At 43.2% G+C, this 21,320-nt stretch overlaps 1 protein-coding gene across 5 annotated transcripts in view; it reads left to right on the top strand.

Annotated features, from left to right (window-relative positions):
• c13h19orf47 (chromosome 13 C19orf47 homolog) overlaps positions 1 to 21,320 on the top strand; it is a 44,141-nt gene that overhangs the window by 120 nt on the left and 22,701 nt on the right. The window contains exons 1-2 of one of the 5 annotated variants that reach the window (XM_069909151.1): positions 101 to 304; positions 15,713 to 15,800. In XM_069909151.1, coding sequence (XP_069765252.1) covers positions 202 to 304; positions 15,713 to 15,800 — 191 coding nt within the window. In that variant the 5' untranslated portion in view covers positions 101 to 201. Of the gene's footprint in view, positions 1 to 100; positions 305 to 583; positions 960 to 15,712; positions 15,801 to 21,320 lie in introns of those variants that run through there. The other 4 variants (XM_069909148.1, XM_069909149.1, XM_069909152.1 and 1 more) reach the window with 4 other exon arrangements.

Genomic DNA, 21,320 nt, shown 5'->3' with positions numbered 1-21,320 from the left:
AGGGAAAGCTTGTGGGGAATCGGCCCCCACCCCCCCACCCCCCCCACCCCCCCCACCCCCCCCACCCCCCACCCCATCCCACCCCCCACCCCTCCGCCTGCGGAGCGGGGTTCTGGGGGAGGATTGGAAGGCCGGGCCCGGGGTGGAATGAAGCCCGGCATTCGAGTCAGCGACTCCCGCTGATCCTCGGCCTCAGACCGGATGAGGGAGCTGGGGCCCGGCGCCCGAACGCCAGGCAGCTGTCCCCGTGCCGCCCTGCCCAGGGGATGGAGCACGGGATCCGGCCACCGACTGAAGGGCGAAGGTATCCTCTGGGCGGGGAGGATCGGTGGCCAGAAAGAGAAGCGAATGAGAGAAGTGCCCGGGACCCCATAGATAATTCCATGACCATTGTAACAGAGTATATAAGAGGTGTTTGGGAGATAATTTGGGAAAGGTTTGTTAGAGCAGGTCACACACAACACACTAGAATTTTTGCAGGAGCTTTTGCAAGAGACTCACGATGGACGGTCATTTGCAAAAGGCAACGAATGTAACTGCATGCAGTAGCAGCTCTGTCTGGAAAACAGAATTTACTGCCTCCAAGGTCGTGTGATCTTTGTAGGCAGAGAGCAGGGGGAAAAAAAAATACAGGCTTTGCTCTCAGAGTGGGAGGGTGTGTGTGTGAGAGAGAGAGGAGAGATAGAGACATCGGTTCCAGAGGGACTAGGTGGCAAGCTTTGGAAGACAGCCTGGGTCAAAGGAGAGGACTGGCTGTCCGGTGTTTCCCTTGGAATGGGAGAAACAGAAAGGAACTCTGTGGTGACCTGAAAGAAAGAGGTTATCATCTGGAGAACCCTGAAAGGGGGCAAGTTTTGACAGCAAGACACTGGAGTGGCTGGTTAAACAGGAATCAGTTGGGGATATCCTGGAACAAGAAAAGCTCTCTCTGTGAAAACCAACAAGAACCCTTCTGAATGGTAACCATCTACCTGTTAAGCATCAAAGCCTGGTGAACGTTATTAATGTTAACTTCTGTGCACAGTATAAGCATTAACTGCAACCAGTGAAAACCAAAGAACTTTGCTGAACTTACACACGCATGCTCCTAAAATTAGAAGGGGGTTAAGTAGATTAAGTGAGTCAATAGAGATAAGTTAAAGTTTGATTCTATTTACATGTTCAAAGATAATTAAAAGCCACCTTTGTTTAAGTTACCCTTTGTCGTGGTGCATATCTATTGCTGCTGGGTTTTGGGGACCTCTGGACTCGTAACGCAGTTAACCCTTGTGAATTCCTTTTGGCAGCTGCTATACATTGGGTTTTGGAGATAACTTTCTTGGTCTATCCAAGGTGCAAACAGCTGTTGGGCCTGGTTCTTTTTACAATGTATACTGATGATTTAGATTGAATGGTCTTTGTGGCCAAATTTGCAGATGACACCAAGACAGGTGGAGGAGCAGGAAGTGTTGAAGAAACTGAAAGGTTGCAGAGAGACTTGTACAACTTGGGAGAGAAAAGGCAGATGAGATACAATGTTGAGAAATGTTCAGTTGTACATTATGGAAGAGGAAATAAACTGACAGGTTATCATTTGCACAGGGAGCAAATTCAAAATCCGGAAGTGCAAAGGTACTTGGGGATCCTTGTGCAGGATACCCAGGTTGGATCAGCAATCAATAAAATGAATGCTATGTTGGCATTCGTTTCAAGAGGACTTGTGTATAAGGGTAAAGAGGTGTTGATGAGGCTCTATGTGGCACTGATGAGACCTCATTTGGAGAACTGTGCCAGTTTTTGGCCCCTTAGAAGGAATATAATGCAGAGAAGATTTACCAGGATAATTCCAGGAATGCAAGGGCTAACGTACAAGGAACGTTTAGCTGCTCTTGGCTCTATTTATTGGGGATCTCATAGAAACATTTCAGATGCTGAAAGGATTGGACTGAGTCGATGTGAATAAGATGTTTCCCTGGTGGGTGAATCCAGGACAAGAGGGCACAGACTTGGAAGGTACTCATTTAAAACAGAGATAAGGAGAAATTTCTTTAGCCAGAGGGCTGTGGATTTGTGGAATTGGTTGCCACGTCCATCTGTGGAGGCCCAATCGTTGGGGGGGGGGGGGGGGGGTTTAAGGAGGATATTCATGGCTATCTAATTAGTCAGGGAATCAGGGAAAAGGCCGGAAATTGGAACTAGATGTGAGAATGGTTTAGCTCAAGGTGAAGTTGTGCAGCAGACTCGATGGGCCAATGGCCTACTTCTGTTCCTTTTTCTTGTGACCAGTAAAGGAAGTAGTATTGACATTAAAGTCGTGACGTAAATATTGATCTGAGAACTCGTATTCATGAAATAATATTTATTTATTTGTATATTTGTATGTCACTATGTGTGTTTTGTCTGTGTGTGTTTTTGCATTGAGGATCAGAGGACGCTGTTTTGTCGGGTTGTACTTGTGCTGTCGGATGACAATAAACTTGACTTGTCATATCTGTCCAAAAGTCTTTTCAAAGTCAAAATTGTACTGCTTTGGCAGCTCTTTCAAGATATGAACTGCACTGTGCAAGGCAATATGTTGTAGGGCTTTTATTTTGGATAATTCCAAAAAGTCGAATTTTCTTAACGCCATGAAATTAATTTGGGTGGACTCTTTTCCAACAGTTACCATCATAAGGGAATGAATGACCTTGTATTTCTAGACCATAGATGGAATCTTTGACAGCAATTATACAGTTCCAGGGAATGTTGTGATCAACCATGCCAAAAATAGACCAACTGATCATTTGCCTTATGAGGGTATTTGATGTGTCACTGTGGGCAAAACAGCTGTAGCACTATGTCAAAATAGCTTGTAGAAGCAAATGGACTATTTCATGATAAAAGTGTGCTCCCAGTTCTTGAACAGAATGTGAAAGGATTGAGCCTACATTAATAAACTGTGTAATTTCTGAAAATAATTTGCACAATAACATTTTGTTACTATAATTAGAAGCTCAAATCTACGGGGTACAGAAGTTGAATGCAGGTGGAGGAAGAAAACCGTAGTGTATTTGAAAATGGTGATGACTGGGTAGAAAAGGGATCTAAATTTACAGCAGAAGTCCAAAAATGAGGTCTTTTCAGGGATTGACTTGGTCTGGATTCTTGGGCAGTGCTTTTAAAATTTAAGGAGGAGTAAAGCTGTACTGCTTGTAGATGGAACTTGCAGCTTCTACTGCTTCTCCTCTATGGCTTGGTGCTTCTTTTGTTCTCTTTAAATACTTCTGTATTTTACCTTGATTATGTCTTTGTAATTTCTTTGTGATAAGATTATTCTGCACTGTGCGTGCATGCATGACATCTTGAAGACTGAAGCTATGGTTCTGTTCCACAAATTTAATAATTACTTTTTTGCAGTAGCCTTTTATATCACCTCCTGCAGCCACAGGGGAAGATGGTTGAGGAGGGCTGGGGGGTGTGTGTGTGTGTGTGGTGCGATTGGAGGGGAGGGATGAGTACACAATGGAGTCAAGGAGGAAGCAGTAGCGGTCCCAATGGAAGCAGGTAGGAGAGGGGAAGATGTGTGTACGAGGAAGTCACCCTCACAACCAAGTCACACCCTCGCAACCCCGGCATATTCCTCTGTGGCCGCAGGGGATGCCACACTTGCGCCCACATCTCCTCCCTCACCACCATTTGGGTCCCCAAACTTTTGTCTGCACCAGTGACAGGGACCTCCCACTGGCCAAGGATTTCTGTTCTGCGTCCACTCACATGTCTGCCCGTGGCCTCGTATAGAATCCCACCAAGACCACCCTTAAATTGGAGGAACAGCACTTGATTTTCTGTCTGGGCCCTCTCCAGCCGGATGGCATTGACATTGACTCTCCCAGTATCTGCTAACCTGCTCTCCCTTTCCCCTTCCAGTTTTCTTTCCCTCAGCTCTCCACCCCCTTCTCTATTCACCTAGCCAATCCTTGTTCACCTGCTTGCTGCTGTCCCTTCCCTCCCTTCTTTAACTATTACCTCCTGCCTTTGCGAGTACACCTCCTTCCATACCTTTTTATTTGGACGCCTGCCAACATTTTTCCATACCTCTGCTATATGAAAGTCACTGTTTGACTTGTTGAGTTGGTTCAGCATCCTTTTTTTATTTCAACCATGGTGACTGCAGACTTTCGTGTTTTATGTTTGCATGACAAATAAGAAAAACTTACAAATGATAATTTACTAAGTTTGAGGAAACTAAATACATTGACAAGTCCTGTCAATCATAACACTTAACAAATCATGTTTGCAAGAGTTGCCACTGCCTTAATATATAGACTAATAATTTCAAATACTATTTAGCCAGTGTTAAATGCTATCTAACTTTTGATTTAAGATTCTCTTAATGTCAAGAAATAGTACAAAACTTGTAATTACACAAAATTTCCTCTTCCTGCTGTAAAGCAAAGAGATGCCATTAGTGTTGTTCGGTTCCCTTTACAGTAAGAGAGAAAGAAGAAAAAGAAAGTCCCTTCAGAATCATTGAGTGTCTGTGGATTTGCCTCTAGCGCTCCTGCAGCCTCTGCGGTCATACAAACCCCTGTTCAATTCATCGGCAATCTGAGCTCTAGATTCAAACCTCTGACGTGACCAGGAAGCCTTCAGTACACGAAGCCCTTCAGTACACGAAGCCCTTCAGTACACGAAGCCCTTCAGTACACGAAGCCCTTCAGTACACGAAGCCCTTCAGTACACGAAGCCCTTCAGTACACGAAGCCCTTCAGTACACGAAGCCCTTCAGTACACGAAGCCCTTCAGTACACGAAGCCCTTCAGTACACGAAGCCCTTCAGTACACGAAGCCCTTCAGTACACGAAGCCCTTCAGTACACGAAGCCCTTCAGTACACGAAGCCCTTCAGTACACGAAGCCCTTCAGTACACGAAGCCCTTCAGTACACGAAGCCCTTCAGTACACGAAGCCCTTCAGTACACGAAGCCCTTCAGTACACGAAGCCCTTCAGTACACGAAGCCCTTCAGTACACGAAGCCCTTCAGTACACGAAGCCCTTCAGTACACGAAGCCCTTCAGTACACGAAGCCCTTCAGTACACGAAGCCCTTCAGTACACGAAGCCCTTCAGTACACGAAGCCCTTCAGTACACGAAGCCCTTCAGTACACGAAGCCCTTCAGTACACGAAGCCCTTCAGTACACGAAGCCCTTCAGTACACGAAGCCCTTCAGTACACGAAGCCCTTCAGTACACGAAGCCCTTCAGTACACGAAGCCCTTCAGTACACGAAGCCCTTCAGTACACGAAGCCCTTCAGTACACGAAGCCCTTCAGTACACGAAGCCCTTCAGTACACGAAGCCCTTCAGTACACGAAGCCCTTCAGTACACGAAGCCCTTCAGTACACGAAGCCCTTCAGTACACGAAGCCCTTCAGTACACGAAGCCCTTCAGTACACGAAGCCCTTCAGTACACGAAGCCCTTCAGTACACGAAGCCCTTCAGTACACGAAGCCCTTCAGTACACGAAGCCCTTCAGTACACGAAGCCCTTCAGTACACGAAGCCCTTCAGTACACGAAGCCCTTCAGTACACGAAGCCCTTCAGTACACGAAGCCCTTCAGTACACGAAGCCCTTCAGTACACGAAGCCCTTCAGTACACGAAGCCCTTCAGTACACGAAGCCCTTCAGTACACGAAGCCCTTCAGTACACGAAGCCCTTCAGTACACGAAGCCCTTCAGTACACGAAGCCCTTCAGTACACGAAGCCCTTCAGTACACGAAGCCCTTCAGTACACGAAGCCCTTCAGTACACGAAGCCCTTCAGTACACGAAGCCCTTCAGTACACGAAGCCCTTCAGTACACGAAGCCCTTCAGTACACGAAGCCCTTCAGTACACGAAGCCCTTCAGTACACGAAGCCCTTCAGTACACGAAGCCCTTCAGTACACGAAGCCCTTCAGTACACGAAGCCCTTCAGTACACGAAGCCCTTCAGTACACGAAGCCCTTCAGTACACGAAGCCCTTCAGTACACGAAGCCCTTCAGTACACGAAGCCCTTCAGTACACGAAGCCCTTCAGTACACGAAGCCCTTCAGTACACGAAGCCCTTCAGTACACGAAGCCCTTCAGTACACGAAGCCCTTCAGTACACGAAGCCCTTCAGTACACGAAGCCCTTCAGTACACGAAGCCCTTCAGTACACGAAGCCCTTCAGTACACGAAGCCCTTCAGTACACGAAGCCCTTCAGTACACGAAGCCCTTCAGTACACGAAGCCCTTCAGTACACGAAGCCCTTCAGTACACGAAGCCCTTCAGTACACGAAGCCCTTCAGTACACGAAGCCCTTCAGTACACGAAGCCCTTCAGTACACGAAGCCCTTCAGTACACGAAGCCCTTCAGTACACGAAGCCCTTCAGTACACGAAGCCCTTCAGTACACGAAGCCCTTCAGTACACGAAGCCCTTCAGTACACGAAGCCCTTCAGTACACGAAGCCCTTCAGTACACGAAGCCCTTCAGTACACGAAGCCCTTCAGTACACGAAGCCCTTCAGTACACGAAGCCCTTCAGTACACGAAGCCCTTCAGTACACGAAGCCCTTCAGTACACGAAGCCCTTCAGTACACGAAGCCCTTCAGTACACGAAGCCCTTCAGTACACGAAGCCCTTCAGTACACGAAGCCCTTCAGTACACGAAGCCCTTCAGTACACGAAGCCCTTCAGTACACGAAGCCCTTCAGTACACGAAGCCCTTCAGTACACGAAGCCCTTCAGTACACGAAGCCCTTCAGTACACGAAGCCCTTCAGTACACGAAGCCCTTCAGTACACGAAGCCCTTCAGTACACGAAGCCCTTCAGTACACGAAGCCCTTCAGTACACGAAGCCCTTCAGTACACGAAGCCCTTCAGTACACGAAGCCCTTCAGTACACGAAGCCCTTCAGTACACGAAGCCCTTCAGTACACGAAGCCCTTCAGTACACGAAGCCCTTCAGTACACGAAGCCCTTCAGTACACGAAGCCCTTCAGTACACGAAGCCCTTCAGTACACGAAGCCCTTCAGTACACGAAGCCCTTCAGTACACGAAGCCCTTCAGTACACGAAGCCCTTCAGTACACGAAGCCCTTCAGTACACGAAGCCCTTCAGTACACGAAGCCCTTCAGTACACGAAGCCCTTCAGTACACGAAGCCCTTCAGTACACGAAGCCCTTCAGTACACGAAGCCCTTCAGTACACGAAGCCCTTCAGTACACGAAGCCCTTCAGTACACGAAGCCCTTCAGTACACGAAGCCCTTCAGTACACGAAGCCCTTCAGTACACGAAGCCCTTCAGTACACGAAGCCCTTCAGTACACGAAGCCCTTCAGTACACGAAGCCCTTCAGTACACGAAGCCCTTCAGTACACGAAGCCCTTCAGTACACGAAGCCCTTCAGTACACGAAGCCCTTCAGTACACGAAGCCCTTCAGTACACGAAGCCCTTCAGTACACGAAGCCCTTCAGTACACGAAGCCCTTCAGTACACGAAGCCCTTCAGTACACGAAGCCCTTCAGTACACGAAGCCCTTCAGTACACGAAGCCCTTCAGTACACGAAGCCCTTCAGTACACGAAGCCCTTCAGTACACGAAGCCCTTCAGTACACGAAGCCCTTCAGTACACGAAGCCCTTCAGTACACGAAGCCCTTCAGTACACGAAGCCCTTCAGTACACGAAGCCCTTCAGTACACGAAGCCCTTCAGTACACGAAGCCCTTCAGTACACGAAGCCCTTCAGTACACGAAGCCCTTCAGTACACGAAGCCCTTCAGTACACGAAGCCCTTCAGTACACGAAGCCCTTCAGTACACGAAGCCCTTCAGTACACGAAGCCCTTCAGTACACGAAGCCCTTCAGTACACGAAGCCCTTCAGTACACGAAGCCCTTCAGTACACGAAGCCCTTCAGTACACGAAGCCCTTCAGTACACGAAGCCCTTCAGTACACGAAGCCCTTCAGTACACGAAGCCCTTCAGTACACGAAGCCCTTCAGTACACGAAGCCCTTCAGTACACGAAGCCCTTCAGTACACGAATCCTGGTTCCCATGAGCCAGTCTCCAGCAGGCTGTAGCTTCTAGTCTGATTTCACACCGTGGGAACTACTGTATTTGGTTTGAGAGAGCAAACCCAAATATTTAATGAGTTTGTTGCAACTTCACTGATCGTTATTCTCAAATACAAAAATTTGTCTAGTCAAATTTGCTTTCTGAATATCCCTTTACAATAAATTGAAAGCAGTCGCTGGCTAGTCGAGGGTAAATTCCATCTATCTTCTGACTGATAATAGACATTGGACACACAGAATTGTTAGCCTTCTGTTACCAGTTGTCTTATTAACACATTATTTGTGCATTGAATTGATCAAACAATTAAAAAAATATTTGTATATGAGGTAAATAATACACAGAAATCATTCTGCTTTTAAGATGCCCCACATGTTATTGTTGACAACACAGAAATGGACTGTTCAGCCTAACTTTTCCAAGTTGGTGCTTTTGGTTCATGTGAGCCATTCTTTTTCATCTAACCCCATCAAAAAACACCACCTGCTCCTTTGTCTGTTCACATTCCTCTTAAACTCCATCACCCAACACTTTATCTTAAATGTTCTATTTGTATGCATCTTCAACATTCTTGACTTGGTGTTCAGATGTATTGTTTTTATTCAGATGTATTGTCAGAGTGCGTACACGACATCACATCCAACCTTGAGATTCTTTTACCTGTGGGTGAGGCAGAATGACCTCTTATTGGTAACTGTAGACAACGTACACAGATAAACAAATCCTCAAGGACCCCACCACCACCCAGGCCATGCCTTCTTCACTCTGCTACTACCGGAGCCTAAAGACGAGCACTCAGTGGCACAAGGATGGGTTCTTCCCCTCCGCCATCAGATTCCTGAATAATCAATGAACTAAAGACACTGCCATTTTGTGCACTAATTTTTAAAATATTGTTGTAAGATGGTTTATGATACGAATGTCTACTCTGAGATTGCTGCAAAGCATCGAATTTCGTGACTTGTTCATGATAATAAATTCTGATTCTGAAATGCTGTAAAGAAATGTAAACAACCTGCAATACAGAGAGAGGAAAAAAATATTTAAAAAAAATGCAAAAGCTTAAATGAGTCCCTGATTGTGTTTGTTGCTGTGGAGTCTGATGGTGGAGAGTTCTTGCAAGTTTGGTCAATAATTTTCACTTCTTCTGCAAGGGTGTCTTTTCTACATCTTGCCCAACGGAACCCTGTTCATTTTGAAGCTCTTTATGAGATTGTACCTGAGCCACCTCTCTCCTGGGGTAAAGCTTCCATGATTTCTCAGATGGTTTGATTCAGTGGAACAGAAAGAGGCTGTTTAGCTGTCAAGCCTGTGCTATCTTTTATTGGGCAATCTGTGACCTAATTCCATTTATCTGCTGTTGCCCTATTTCCCTCTGATTCTCTGGTTAGCAAAAACCAATCTGTCTCAATTTAATATTGATCTGTTTGCTGAATAAATTTGAAATTCTCTACAACTTGTATAGAAAAAAAAAAGTCAGCTCAGGATAAATATTGAAAACTTGGCACATCAACGACACTTCCCCACATGAGGCCCCACTCGTGCCAGGAGCCAGAGGGTCCCATTCCTGCCCGGGAACTTGAGGTCCACGCTTCTGCCAGGAGCCTGCTGCTTTTGATGCAGGGAGCCCGACGTCCCTGGTCAGTTTGGCTCTGAAAAAATTTTAGATAAATGATGATTTCTGATTTGTTTCGGGTATCCTCATTTATCTGAAATGTGAAATAAATTCAGATAATTGAGGATTTCGGTGAATACAATATCAGATAATCGGAGTTGTACTGTATAAGCTCTTGGGAGCCACTATCTTGGAAGATTTTTCCTAACCTAACACATTAATGGCATCGTGAAGAAAGCACTTCACCTCTACTTCCTTAGGATTTTGGTATGACATCGGAAACCCTGGCAAATTTCTACAGATGTGTAGTGGTGCTGACCAGATGCATTATGATACCAATACCACTGAGTGGAAAGCCTTGCAAAAGATAGTGGCCACAGCCTGGGACATTACAGACAAAACCCTCCCCACCATCAGGAACATCTCCAGGGAACGCTGCCGTCGGAGAGCAGCAGCGATCATCAAGGATCCACCTCACCCAGCACACGCTCTGTTCTCGCTGCTGCCATCAGGAAAGCGGTCTCTGTGCCACAAGACTCACCCCCACCTGGTTCAGGAACAGCTGCTCCCCCTCTATCATGAGCAACAAACTCAATCAGAGACTCATTTAAGACCTCTTGAGTTTTCACTTTATTGATATTTTCCTCTCTGTATTGTACAGTTTATTTACATTTCTTTATTTTTGTTTACATGTTTGTATAGTTTATTTTTGCACTACCAAAAAGTGATAATTCTGCCTCGGCTACTGGAAAAAGAATCTCAGGGTTGTATGTGATGTCCTGTACATACTCTGTCAAGAAATCTGAAATCGAGGAGAAGTCACGTGATGGAGTAGTGGCCGGACGGTGAACTCCAGCCCTCTCCAGAAAAGTCGGGAAAAACAAAGGAAAACACAAAGGCACAGAAATAAAAGTTACAGAAAAGTGAGTATAAAGGTGGAAAGAAGATGGCGACAAAAAAAGAAAAATCGAAAGCAACGGTAAGAAGAGAGGAAGAGAAGACAAAGGAGGAAAAAGGTGAAGGCCTTACCTGTCCGAAGAGGCCCGCTGCGGAGAGAGAAACCCGCTCCCTCAGGTCGGTAAATAATGGACTACAAAAATGGCTCGCAGAGCCGAGTAAAAGTGCGCAACCACGCATGCGCGAGGAATCGCGCATGCGCGATGCGAATGAAAAAAAACACACCGACGGGAGGGGGGACCAGCTGGGGAGTCGATCTCCACAGCCGGCAACGACAGCTGCAGAACACCTGCAGCAAGAAGAGACCACAGAAGACAATAGAAACAAGAAAGAAGAGGAGGAAAGGGCACCAAAGAAACAACAGATGGCCAACCTAGAGGAAGAAGAAGAGGAAGAGGAAGAGTACAGGGAAATAGAAGAAGAAAAGTAAGGCAAGGTAAAGGAGGTACTTGCTCTTATTAAAGGATACATGGAGTCATTTAAAGAATGGCAAACACAGGAATTTAAGGATTTAAGAAAAAGAATAAACAACACAGAAGAGAAAATGAATAAAATAGAGATGACCTTAACAGAAATGGGAAAGAAAATGGACAAGATGGAAGAGCGGGCAGTAGCAGCAGAAATGGAGGTAGAAGACTTAAAAAAGAAATTGGAGAAATCTAATAAAAAAACTAAAGAGACACAAGAACTACTAGCTCAAAAAATAGATACAATGGAAAATTATAACAGAAGAAATAACATAAAGATAGTGGGCCTTAAGGAAGATGAAGAAGGCAAGAATATGAGGGAGTTTATAAAAGAGTGGATCCCTAAGACCCTAGGATGCCCAGAACTACAGCAAGAAATGGAAATAGAAAGGGCAGGCACATAGAGCATTGGCCTCTAAACCACAACCACAACAAAAACCAAGATCTATTGTAGTAAAATTCCTAAGATATACTACAAGAGAAAAGGTACTGGAGAAGACAATGGAAAAAGTAAGAGAGGGCAACAAACCACTGGAGTATAAAGGGCAAAAAATCTTCATTTATCCAGATATAAGTTTTGAACTCCTAAAGAAGAGAAAAGAGTTCAATACAGCAAAGGCGATTTTATGGAAGAAAGGGTATAAATTTATACTAAAGCATCCAGCGGTATTGAAAATATTTATTCCAGGACAACAAAACAGACTATTCTCGGATCCAGAAGAAGCACGAAAATTTGCAGAACAATTACAAAAATAGACAGAGGGAGGAAGACGGGTAATGAGAGTAAAAATGATCACGATTGATATGTATGTGGGTAAAGACAAAAATAGACTGAGGGAGGAAGACGGGTAATGAGAGTAAAAATGATCACGATTGATATGTATGTGGGTAAAGACAAAAATAGACTGAGGGATGAAGACGGGTAATGAGAGTAAAAATGATCACGATTGATATGTATGCGGGTAAAGAGGTATAAGAGTGAATAGAGACAATGTGCATACGTGAATGTATCTGTACTTAGAGGAAAATATAGATAGTATAGACAAGAATTAATAAGGGAAGGTAATGGAATAGAGAGAATAAGGAGGGAATTAAAAGAGTGACCTTTGTGACATATGAAAAGTGAAATCTTTTCTGGGGGGGCGGGGTGGGGGGAAATAGCGGTCACTGCAAAATCAGTTGACGCTTGCGAGTGGATTCGCAAATCCAAATGGAGAGGGGAGATGTGGTTGTCCGAGAAGGGATAAAGGACAACTCAGGAGGGGAAGGGGAGATTGGGGATAAATAAGATAGAAATAGGAGAATAAGGAAAATGTTGGATGTTGTAGGAATGTTGTCTTATAAAGAGTTGAAAATAAGAAAACAGAAATGGAAAAGGAGGAAAGGTAATGATGGAAAAACGGAAAGAGAAGATAAACAAAATATAAAAGGGCTACGCTGAACTATATGACTTTAAATATTAATGGAATACATAACCAAATTAAAAGGAAGAAACTACTAAATTTAAATGAATAAATGTATTCCATTAGAAAAAATAACATATAGGTTAAGAAATAATATTGAAATATTCGAACAAGTATAGGAGCTTTACATTAAATACAATAGCGAAAACCTACCGGAGACAAACATTACTACCTAAGTTGATGGAAGGAGAAGGAAAGAAAAGAATGGACTCAGTAGAATTTCTGGTGTATTTTTGTTGAATGACAACATTGTCTGACTGGCTTAATGCAACCTAGATTGTATACCTAAAATGGATGAGAGGGGGGGGTGGGGGGGTGGCTTGGGAGGAGGGAGGTGGGGGGAGAAAAAGTCACTGTATATGTGTGAAAAAGAAATAGTGTATATCATGGCTAATGTGATTTATGGTGTGAAAAAAAAAATAAAAAAAAATAAATAAAATAAAAATAAAAATAAAAAAAAAAACAGTAAAAAGAAATCTGAAATCTATTCCCTGTTCACAGAAGTGTTTGCTTAGCTTCTGTGCTGTTAATCCTATGTAAAATTACTGATCTGTCATCGGAAGCATTCCACATTCATCTTGCAAGCAGCTTTATTTAGTAGCCTATGCTCTCTCTTACACGTCTGGTGCTATTTTAATTTCGCCATTTGTCTTTGCGGTTTGGTACCCAATTGACCTTCAGCTGGTGAACGCCTGAGCAATGGTTACAGGTAGAATTCCAACTATGCGGAAATTGAAAGTAGAACCTTAAAGAAGCACCGTGGAAAATAAAGGATTAGGGATTATGTTGAAACAGTCATTTAAAATCACAAGTAGAAGCTAAGAGCTGTTGTATGTCCTCTTGAACTAGCTATATCATGCAGTAAAGTTGTCCTAACTTGATAATTGGCTGTGATTCCACTTCTTGCCTGATCCTTATAAACTTTTGATTCCCTTAGAGTCCAGAAATCTCTCTCAACTGAATGCATGTAATCCCTCAGAATCATTTCTTTCCAAAGATTCACAACCCTTTGAGAGAAGTGCTTCCTTCACTTGATCCTAAATGGGACACCTTCTGTGCTATGAGATTGCCTCTTATTCTAGAATCTACATTTTATTTTCTATTAAAATGATCTCTTCGTGATCCCTCGTACTGAAATGCAACACCTGTTATAATGATTTTATTTTTATTTGTTTTGTTGCTAATTACTGTGTCATACGTTTGTGAAGTGAAATGTGCTTGGCTCATGAATGAGATTCATATTGTCTCCTCCATAACTGACTCAAGCAGAGTTGATGGAAGGTTGGCTGGATCGGCCATGACTGCGAGCCACATTCTCTACACTTCCCTTGTTCTACGCTTGCTTTCTTTGGCAGGGGAATGGGGAGCAGTTTCATGATCAATTTCTCCCATTGGAGGGTGTGTTGAGCTCTCCCAGGGCCAGCAGAACAGGAATACTCGCCAGCTGGAGCTCGTGGCTGAGATGGGTGCATTTCCAAAATATTCACTTTGTCTACCCCTTCTGGCTTTCAGGGTTGCAGGTTGTGATTTTAAATATGTTACAACCTCTGTTATCTGGAATTCAAGCAACTGGCAAAAATATCGAGGGAAATTAAAAAAAATATATACAGAGAGTTGTGAATTTGGCCAGTGCCATCACGGACACCACTCTTCATCCCATCAAGGACATCGACAAGAGGTGGTGTCTTAGGGAAGCAGTCTCACCTATTCCATGCCATCTTCATACTGCTACCATCAGGAAGGAGGTACAGGAGTCTCAATCCTCAAGGACCCTCCTCACCTATTCCATGCCATCTTCATACTGCTACCATCAGGAAGGAGGTACAGGAGCCTGAAGACAAACACACAATGGTACAAAAATAGCTTCTTTTCCTCTGCCATCAGATTTCTGAATGGACAATGAACCACAGACACTACCTCACTTTCTCTTCTTTTTGCATTGTGACTGGCCTAGAGGACCCCAAAGCCCAGCAGCAATAGAAATTCACCAAGACAAATGGTTACTTAAACAAAAGTTGCTTTTAATTTCCTTTAAACATAAAAACAGGATCAAACTTTAACTTATTACTATTAACTTAACCCCCTTCTAATTCTAAGCGCATGTTCAAAAAAATTCTTTGACAGTCCAATCTAACTTCTCACTCCTCCAAGTTCACCGGTTTTAGGCAATTCGTATGCTGTGCACAGAACCTAACATTTATGAATTTTCACTAAGCTCTTGTGCTTGAAAGGTAAATGGATACCTGCTTGAGAAGGTTTTCAGAGAGAGAGAGATTTGTTGCTCGTTGGACACACACAATCGAATTCCTTCCAATCAGCTACTTCAGTGTCTTGCCGAAGAAACTTGCCTCATCAGGGTTTTCCAGATGATAACTTCTTTCTTTCAGGTCACCACAAAGTTCCTTTTCCGTTTCCCTTATTTCAAGAGAAACCTACAGCAAGGGCTTTGAACAGGCGGAATTCAGAACTCACAGCCCGTCTTCAAAATGGGGTTTCAAACAAGCTTCCAAAAGCCACTGCAGAAACCCAGCAGTCGCTCTCTCTCTCTCTCTCTCTCTCTCTCTCTCTCTCTCTCTCTCTCTCTCTCTCTCTCTCTCTCTCTCTCTCTCTCTCTCTCTATTACACTTAGAGAAAAAAAATCCATTTGGCTCTCTCTGCTTGCAAAACCACATGACCTTCCTAAAACACCGCACTCCACCAAAACAGCTCGCTGACTCCCAAAATCAATTCATGAGAGATCTTATCAGTTTCCCGAGATGGGCCCTTCCATTTGCACCTCGTTGTGAAAATCTCCAGTGCAGAAGTCTAATTTCTTTGCAGACTTGTGTTTGTATCTGATTGTGACCCCTAACTAAGACCCCACAATCTATCTTTCAAAAACATATCTATACAAAATATAAAATTAACATAATCTATCACTGCACGGTATTTATTTTTAAAATGTAGTTTATCGGAAATATTTGCGCCTATAATGCTGTCGCAAAACAACAAATTTTGTGAAGTGTTCATGATAATCAATTATGATTCTAGAATATTTCCAGGCAGAAACACTTTCCATGAGATTGTTCAGGATAGCTGCCCTACTTTTAAGGATTATGTTGTTCTTTGATGACTTTATGAAAGAAAATCCTCTTTTTTTTTGTAGCCACGTCGGAGTGGATTCAGTTTTTTAAAGATGCTGGTATACCAGCAGGACCAGCTGTCAACTATGCTGTCAGCTTTGTGGACAACAGGTAAGCTTGTTATATCCATAGGTGTCTATCCTTTACTAAATATAGTAAAAATAAGGGCAATAAAGGGTTTCAGCCTGAAACGTTGAATTATCTATTGCTTCCATAGGCATTGCCTGACCGCTGAGTTTCTCCAGCATTTTTGCTGGCACAAATTTCTTGTTTATTTTTATTAGTGACGACATTGTTTAACAGGTTTAATGTATCTTATAGATTGAAGTTTGAATAAATGGGAAAGGGGAAGGGAGGGGGAGAAAGGGGAGAAAAATGTCTGTAAGAAAGGGGAGAAAAATGTCTGTAAGAAAGGGGAGAAAAATGTCTGTATGAAAGGGGAGAAAGGGGAGAAAAATGTCTGTATGAAAGGGGAGAAAAATGTCTATGAAAGGGGAGAAAGGGGAGAAAAATGTCTATGAAAGGGGAGAAAGGGGAGAAAAATGTCTGTATGAAAGGGGAGAAAGGGGAGAAAAATGTCTGTATGAAAGGGGAGAAAGGGGAGAAAAATGTCTGTATGAAAGGGGAGAAAGGGGAGAAAAATGTCTGTATGAAAGGGGAGAAAGGGGAGAAAAATGTCTGTAAGAAAGGGGAGAAAAATGTCTGTATGAAAGGGGAGAAAGGGGAGAAAAATGTCTGTAAGAAAGGGGAGAAAAATGTCTGTAAGAAAGGGGAGAAAAATGTCTGTAAGAAAGGGGAGAAAAATGTCTGTAAGAAAGGGGAGAAAAATGTCTGTAAGAAAGGGGAGAAAAATGTCTGTAAGAAAGGGGAGAAAAATGTCTGTATGAAAGGGGAGAAAAATGTCTGTATGAAAGGGGAGAAAGGGGAGAAAAATGTCTGTATGTATCTTGGTCAGTATGAAAAAATAAAAAACAGTGTGAAAAATTTTTTAAAAAATGGACTCTTTTATACTGTTGGCCAATATCCCCTTTTACACAGCCTCTTTTTTGTTTTGAATATTTTATTTGCAAGTTTTAACCACCAAATAAAATTGACAATGCAACTCTTTAAAATAGTCTAATTGATTATACATGTAGTGTGATACAGTGATTAGCATGGTCCCAGCACAGCCTCTTCAAGGCGGGAATATTACGCCATTTTCCCCCCACGCGGTTCTGTGTAAAAGCTACAAACACAGAATGGGGGTGGGGGGGGTCATTGCAGTCCCGCCTTTAAGCTGGCAACAGAGGTAGTCACAGCTCCAAATCGACGTCTGTGTAAAAAGGGCGGGCTGATGGGCCAGGACCAGGACGTTATACGTCACATTAGACACCGACGCTGTTGTGTTACAAGTCACACCCCTTTTGCTTCTGGAATGGCAGCATGCTTTGTAAAATGATGCACTGGGGCAGCATTATGCCGGCGTTGATTGGTTCAGTGTAAACAAGTAAAGCCGGGTTAATGACTGGTCTTCTTTACAGCAGTATTGTGGGATTTCTGTGTAAAAAGGGCTTAAAGTTGTCAACCCTGATGTTTTTTATGAATATGATATTAACATGTCAAATCTTTCTTGGAAATTGTGGAAGGAAGTTTGGTGATTATCCTGCTAGCTCCCCTCTGTTTGGAAAGCTACCCTATATACTTGTGTAAAAGTTGAATTTTGTCAGCACTCTTTCAATGTTAAATTTATGGGGTCGATTATTACATGGATACTACTTTTGAGGAAGTAAAACATGAAAGTCTGCAGACACAATGGAGAAACTCAGCAGATCAAGCCGTGAACTTTGTATAGCAAAGGTAAAGATCAATGTTTCAGGCTTGAGCCCTTCATCAAGGTATGAAAAAATGAGAGGGGGGGGTGGGGGGGTGGTTTGGGAGGAAAGGGGGGGGGAGAAAAAGTCACTGTATATGTGTGAAAAAGAAATAGTGTATATCATGGCTAATGTGATTTATGGTGTGAAAAATAAAAAATAAAAAAAAAAGGTATGAAAAAATGTCGGCAGGCTCCCGAACAAATGCGGGAGGGGGAGGAGAACTGTTATGCAGGAGGTAATAGGCGGATAAGGGAGGGAGGGCACACCAGCAAACAGGAGGAAGCGGGATGGCTCTGTGAATGGAGAGCTGGAAGAAAGAAGACCAAAGGACAGCCTTTATTCTTGTGCCTTCCTGTTCTTTGCTTATTCTTTGATGAAGGGCTCAGACCTAAAACGTCAGTAATATACCTATCTTCTGTGGATGCTGAGACCAGCTGAGTTCCTCCAGCTAATCTGTGTTTTTTAGAAAACCAAAGGTATGGTTGCTTTGTGATTAGAATGCTATTAGCGGTGGGATCTATGGGGTTTGGTATTCCAGACATGCTGGTAATATAAATAATTTAGTCATAAATACAAGGGTTGTGATAAGTGAGGATAAAATCATTAGGCTGGAAGAATATTGTTAATAGAAATCAAATCAGAATGTAGGTGCTGGAGTATGAAATTAAAATAAATGCTGGAAAAGCTCCAAACAGTATCTGTAGAAAGAAAAAAGTTAATGTTTCAGACCCTTGATCAGAATATAGTGGATGCCGTGTCAAAAAACTTGGAATTTAATCCAGTACAATGTGATTTAATGTATTTGGAGTGTGAAGGGATGTTCTTCTGCTCCTCCCCACACCTGGATTAACGTTCTGACATCTAGCCTTTTCAGTCCACATGTTTCGATGAGGCAGGGGCTTAACTGAGAAGTCCAGAAAGATCAGAATGTGATGAGCTGAATGGCTGTGTCCTGTGTCAGTTTTTTTTCTAAAGTTTATCGGGTAGTACAGATGGTGTGGTGGTTAGCGCAACACCTTTACAGTGCCAGCAATTGGGTCCGGGGTTCGAAACCCGTGCTGTCCGTAAGGAGTTGGCATGTTCTCCCCATGTCTGCATGGGTTTTCTCCGGGGGGCTCCAGTTTCCTCCCACTGTTCGAAACATACTGGGGATGTAGATTAATTGGGTGTAAATTGGACGGCATGGACTTGTGGGACGGAATGGTCTATTACCGTATTGTAGACTAAATATAAAAAATTTAAATTTAATTCTGTAGCTAAGACTCGCAGTTCTTTAAGTGAGGCCACTTGTTGGGGCAGCAGTTACAGAAAACTGGATTATTGGTCCAGAATCATGAATTCAAATGCCACCTAGGTGGTTTAGGGAACAAATTTAAATAATTTAAAAAAATATAATGAATCTTTAAAATTAATTAATAATTAATGAGAAACTAGTTTCTGTGCAGCCATCATATTTTTGTAAATAGCCATCTGGTTACTAATGTACATCAGGGAAGAAATCTGCCATCCTTTCTCCGATTGACACATATATGACTCCAGACTTGCCAATCTGGTTAACTCTTAACTGCATCCCTAGTTGGGTGAACCGTAAATGCTGGGTTATGCCCACATTCGGTAAACAAATAAATTTTTAAAAAGATCTTGCTTTGCAGCTCCCATGCCAGCGTGACTAATATATCGAATATATCGATAGCTTTCCTGATCACTTGCTCTAAGCTGTATATTAAAGTTCTATGCCTGATCTAAAACAGGGTGGCCAAACCGTGCCTCGTGAGCCACTTGCGGCTGTTTAACATATAATGTGTGGCTCGTGGAAATATGTTGGCTGAGACAGGAATGGAACGAGCCGGTGCTCAGTCTTTATTAGTGAGCATGGTTTATGATTTGATATGTTTGGCATATATGTGCATGTAATAGTTGATGCCATGTAAAAGCCGACTCCTTCCCCCTATTTTTTGTCCCTGGTCGCCTGCTCATCTGAGCTCCTGATGCCCTGACTGCCATCTCTTGCTCAGGCCCCGGCTGCCTGCCGATCAGAGCTCCCAGTGTCCCAAGCGCAGGCTCTCACCTAGGCCCCAGCTGCCTACCCATCCAAGTTCCCGAAGCGCCAGTCGCCCTCCCGTCTAAGTTTTCGAAGTCCTGAACGTGGACTTGCCACCCAGTCATCCATCCACCCATCTGAGCTCTTGATGCCCCGAATGACAGAGGTACTTACCACGGTCAAAGGTAGCATGCATGTAATAGTAAACCCCCTAAATTTTGCCATTAAAAATAGGTCCACAAAATTCAACTATTTGCACGCACACGTACAGTATGTGTGCTTTTTGATTATTGAAACTAATACACATTAGCAGTTTAAAAATGACATACACAAATGAATATTATTGCATACATGTAGTTCTTAATACTTATATCAAATTTTTGCTGATAAGTGTGAGGTGCTTCATTTTGGTAAGAAGAATCCGAACAGGACATACGTGGTAAATGGGAGAGCATTGATGAATACAGAAGAGCAGAAAGATTTAGGAGTAACGGTACATTGTTCCCTGAAGGTAGAAACTCACGTGAATAGGGTGGTGAAGAAGGCTTTTAGTATGCTGGCCTTTATCAATCATTGCATGGAATATAGGAGTTGGGAGGTGATGTTGAGATTGTATAAGACGTTGGTGCGGCCTAATTTGGAGTTCTGTGTGCAGTTCTGGTCGCCTAATTATAGGAAGGATATAAACAGAGTGGAGAGAGTGCAGAGAAGGTTTACCAGAATGTTACCTGGGTTTAAGCATCTAGAGTATAGGGAGAGATTGGACAGATTAGGTCTTTATTCTTTGGAGCGTAGAAGGTTGAGAGGGGATTTGATAGAAGTATTTAAGATTATGAAAGGGATAGACAGAGTGGATGTGGATAGACTATTTCCATTAAGAGGAGGAAAGATTAAAACAAGAGGACATGAGTTAAGAATTAAGGGGCAAAGGTTTAGAGGTAACATGAGGGGGAACTTCTTTACTCAGAGAGTGGTAGCCGTGTGGAATGATCTTCCGGGAGAAATAGTGGCGGCGGAGTCAATTGTATTATTTAAGAAAAGGTTGGACAGGTATATGGAAGAGAAGATGATGGAGGGTTATGGGCATTGTGCAGGGAGGTGGGACTTGAGAGGGGTGTTTGGTTCGGTGCGGACTAGAAGGGCCTAATGGCCTGTTTCCGTGCTGTAATTGTTATGTTATGCATGTTATGTTAACAAAATTTGCATGTAGAGAAAAACTGTATGTAATTTTTTTCATGTCTTGGGGTTCTCAGACATCTAAAGTTTATCGTATGTGACTCTTGCATTCAGCGAGTTTGGCAACTCCCAAATCTTTCCAATCCAGCATTTATTGTTGGCTTGTCTCTTTTGTTTTTCATTCTTCCTGTCAAAGACGCAATGTGTAGTTGTTTAAAAAAAAAGTACCTGTAAATGGCTTCCAGCTCACAAGCAATAATTCCCATAAATTACTGTTAGATAAATTTAGCTCGCAATTAAATAATGCATTAGTAATGGCAAATTATCTGACAGTATCCCTGCTGTTAACTTCTAAGTATTCCTTATGTAACAGCCCTAAAAACAAATCGATGAACGTTTCTACATTTGAGTCTCAGCTGTTGTTTTATTCATTTCAATGAGAGAGTCATTTTAAACAGAGAACCTCTTACTTTGATGGATAGCTTTACACACCTGAGGTTTTATTCCTGATACACAAATACTCAAAAATATTATGGTTTCTCAGGGGGCAGCCCTCTTGCT

This window comes from Narcine bancroftii, chromosome 13, assembly GCF_036971445.1.
Source record: "Narcine bancroftii isolate sNarBan1 chromosome 13, sNarBan1.hap1, whole genome shotgun sequence".
NCBI classification, from domain to species: domain Eukaryota; kingdom Metazoa; phylum Chordata; class Chondrichthyes; order Torpediniformes; family Narcinidae; genus Narcine; species Narcine bancroftii.
This window is presented reverse-complemented; position numbering and strand designations above follow the sequence as displayed.